The following is a 3513-nucleotide window of genomic DNA, read 5'->3' on the forward strand; positions in this document are numbered from 1 at the left end:
CACCCCGCCCAGCTCAGCTGGCATTGGCGGGCCCGTGTCACCACCACTCCTGCTGGGATGCATGTCCCTTCAGCCATGGCTCATCCCTCCCACAGGGATCAGCCATGCCCCTGTGACACTTCTGGGCTCCCTGTTCTCACTCACTCAGTCCCTTGGCCGCTCTCCTCCTGCCCCACACCGCTGGGTAGTGGGACAGGAGGTGAGCAGTGCCTTCTCCATTCACATCTCCTGCTTTACCAATGCCCCTGCCCTCTTCTCCTGACACAACCCTTCCTTCTCATCATCTCCTCACCAAATTCTCCGTCCTCCAGGCTGAGTAGGCACAGCTGGTCCCAGCAGTTTGTCCAGTGCTGCAGGGGGAGGCTTTGTGGCAGTGATTGTTCCAGACAAGAACACTGGCTCCTGGAAGGAGCTCTTGCCTGTTCAAGCTTCTGCAAGAAGCTTTGTGAGGCCTGAAAGGGCTTAAAATACAATCTTCCTTCTCCCAAAGGGGCAGGCAAGGGATCTCACAAGGTTCAGATCAACCTCTGAACAGCCACAAAGGGAAATGCTGGTGACAAGCCACTTGTGCTCAGGCTTTGCTCTCAAACAGCCCCGATGGCAGAGGACCAGAGATGCCCAGCTGAGCACCACAAACTGCAGCATTGTCCCCCTGCCACCACCAGCCTGCTTGGATGGAAAGTGAGAGACTGAAGGTGGTCACTGCAGATCCCTTGAAGGTGATCAGGAGGCGTTTGGGATCAAGGTGCACTAGGAAACGGAATGTGAACCTTTGGGTGAATTTCTCCAGTGAGACAACTGCACCTGTTCAGTCAAACATGAGACAATTTTGGGGGAGCAGAGGGGAGCCAGGAGAGTGTGTCCCCAGCTAGGCCACATCACAGCTCACAGGAAGCAGCAAAGGGATCCTGCCTCCCTCAAACCTTCTGAGCTGTGTGGCTGCAGTCATCCTTTGGTGCCACGGGAGAGCACAACAGGAGACATTTCATCCTGGCTTCGAAGCAGGAGCTGCTTTCACAGCCACCAGCCTCACAGCATTGGGCCCAAGGGAAAACCCTGACCTTCCCATGCTGTCCCCCCTCAGACACGTTCACAGGATCTCCCACTGCAAGGGACTATCGTGCTTCTGATCCCTCCCTTACCGATGCACTCCACATGGGACTGAATGGCGACCCAGGAATCGCTGGAGTCTCTTCCAAGCCAAAATTGCCTGTATGCAGGTTGGTCATAATAGTAGTCCTGGAATTGACTCTGACATTTGATTTCAGTGAAGGATGGCTGGAGACCTGCAGGGCAGCTCAGCATCACTTTCTCATCCTTCCCGTAATTCTTCTGGTCTGGTGCCAGCTGGAGTCTGGAGTCCCACAGGGGCCTTTGGCACATTTCTGGCAGAGGTGAAAGTGGATGTTATTTGGGCTGGAGGTGATGAGATGGGGTATGGGTGGGTGGTGGGAGACAAATCCCCAGCAACTCCTCCAGCCAATGAAGGGGGAGGGAAGGTGACACATCCATCTGCTGGGATGTGACCTGCAGGCAAGAGGTGTTGGGAAGGGGCTTTCTTTGTGCATGGAAACTGTGAAGGATCACTCATCTATGAACCTTCCCCTATCCATCCACTACTGTCTGTGGTTACTTCTATCTACGTCCCACAGCCCAAAGCATGGATGTTCCCATGTTATCTCTCCCTGCCCATCTCTCCTGAGCACTGCCATGCCCACAGCGAGCACACCTCTGTTCCCGCATGGGACAGCTCTGCATCCCCATCCCCTGATGGATAGTATTGCTCCTCCTCCAGATCCTTCCCATACAGCCTCCTGTCCCAATGCCAAGGGCTCAGTACGCCCTGCACCATCAGGGCTCCCTTCATTCCCCTCTGCTCCAGCTCCTGCAAGTGCAGGAGATGTCCCCCAGGTTCCTTATCCATGGGCCAGCAGGGGAACAAGCAGACCTGTGTACTCGAGGGTGGCACCTGGAGGCACAGCAAAGGTAATGGAACCTTCATGGGCACCTGGTGGCAGCCTCGGATCCTGCCCCAGGCCCGGGCACCCGGCTGGGAGCCCCAGACTTGGCCTGCTCAGGAACCACTGCAGGAGCTTTCAGCTTGCCCAGCTGTTGTCTCCTGGCTGGGTTGTCCTCTTCAGCATTTTGCACAGGCACCACAGCCCCAAGGAGGGTGAAGGTAGAGGGGAGACACAGGAGAGCTGCTGCAGCCTCACTTACCCATACACAGCACATCCCCCTCAATGCGTGTCCAGGCACCTGCGCTGTTCCTGCCCCACCAGACATCTCCATAGACTGTTTCTCCATCACCTTTCACCTGAAGTTCCTTTGTACATTTGACCTCGGGGAAGGAAAGCTCGAGACCTTCAGGACAGGTCAGTGTCAGTTCTCTGTTCTGTGGGTATTCACTTTCATCTTCTGAAAACTGAAGTCTTTCATCCCACTGAGGTTTTGGGCATTTTTCTGTCAGGGAGAAAATGTGAGAGTCCTTCTCAGACAGGCAGTGCTCAGGCAGGAGAGGGACCAAGGCTTTTCCATGACTGACTGTGGTTAATGTCAGTATTCAACACCATGAGGAAACCCAAGGGCCCCCAAGAGCAGAAAAAGAGCATGTGCCTGGGCAAGGAGATGATACAGGCTACTAGGAGAGAGGTGAACTGAGGGGCAGGATCTGTCCCACTCCAGCTTTCCCATGACATACAGGTCAGGAATAGATTGGGACGAGATGCAGAGACAGGGAAAACCTGTCCCACACTGAAGGCTTCTAACCCTCTCCATTGTGGAGACTGCTGCCAATTGGGACCTGACTCTGAGCTGTGCCCAAGGTGTCTCACAGATACAGCAGCATGTCCAGGTCCCATCCACAGTGAGAAGTGCATGTAGCAGGGGAGACCTACTGGTCCCCAACTTACCCATAGGGCAGGTCAGGTCCTCTGCCAACCTCTGCCATGATCCCCAAATGTTCACCTCCCAAGCATCCTTCCAACTTTGAAAAAGCTTGTTTGCACATCTGATCACAGAAAGGGGAGGAGCATTGTTCATAAAGCAGCTCACTGTCACCTCTTCACCGACCCAGTAAAAACTCTGGTCTGGGCTAAGCTGGAGCTGTGAGTCCCACCGGGGCCGCTGGCATCTCTCTGCACAGAGAAGAAGAGGAGGAACACATGTAAGCAGGATGGGAGGAGGTCTGCTGGGGTATCTCTTGATGTGGTTTTGACAGGGTCCATCTCCTTTGGTTACCACATTCAACTCCAAATCCCTCTCTTGCAGCCTAGAACAGAGTTATTGGTGACAGCATCCATGAGCAGTCCCATCCATGCCTACTACAGACTTGTAGGGTTCCCCACTCAGGCTCCATTTGGATAAGGGTGAGCAGGGACTGAATTTCTCCCCAGCCTTTGCAAAGAGTTCCTTCCCCTCTCACCACCTTGGCCATATGCCCAGTCATTGTCTGAAGGCACAGGACATACAGTAGGCCCCTGTGGCAGTGGTTGCCGCTGCCTCTCAAGTGGT

At 54.6% G+C, this 3513-nt stretch overlaps 1 protein-coding gene across 1 annotated transcript in view; it reads right to left on the reverse strand.

The window, feature by feature from the left end:
* Positions 1–273: 273 nt before the first annotated feature.
* LOC108449702 overlaps positions 274–3513 on the reverse strand; it is a 12068-nt gene continuing 8828 nt past the window's right edge. The window contains exons 2-5 of the mRNA XM_017746574.1: positions 2913–3137; positions 2221–2463; positions 1143–1385; positions 274–350 (exon numbers count right to left, since the gene is read on the reverse strand). Of these exons, the coding sequence (XP_017602063.1) occupies positions 289–350; positions 1143–1385; positions 2221–2463; positions 2913–3137 (773 nt within the window). The 3' untranslated portion in view covers positions 274–288. The remainder of the gene's footprint in view (positions 351–1142; positions 1386–2220; positions 2464–2912; positions 3138–3513) is intronic.

This window comes from Corvus brachyrhynchos, unplaced genomic scaffold, assembly GCF_000691975.1.
Source record: "Corvus brachyrhynchos isolate BGI_N302 unplaced genomic scaffold, ASM69197v1 scaffold139, whole genome shotgun sequence".
NCBI classification, from domain to species: domain Eukaryota; kingdom Metazoa; phylum Chordata; class Aves; order Passeriformes; family Corvidae; genus Corvus; species Corvus brachyrhynchos.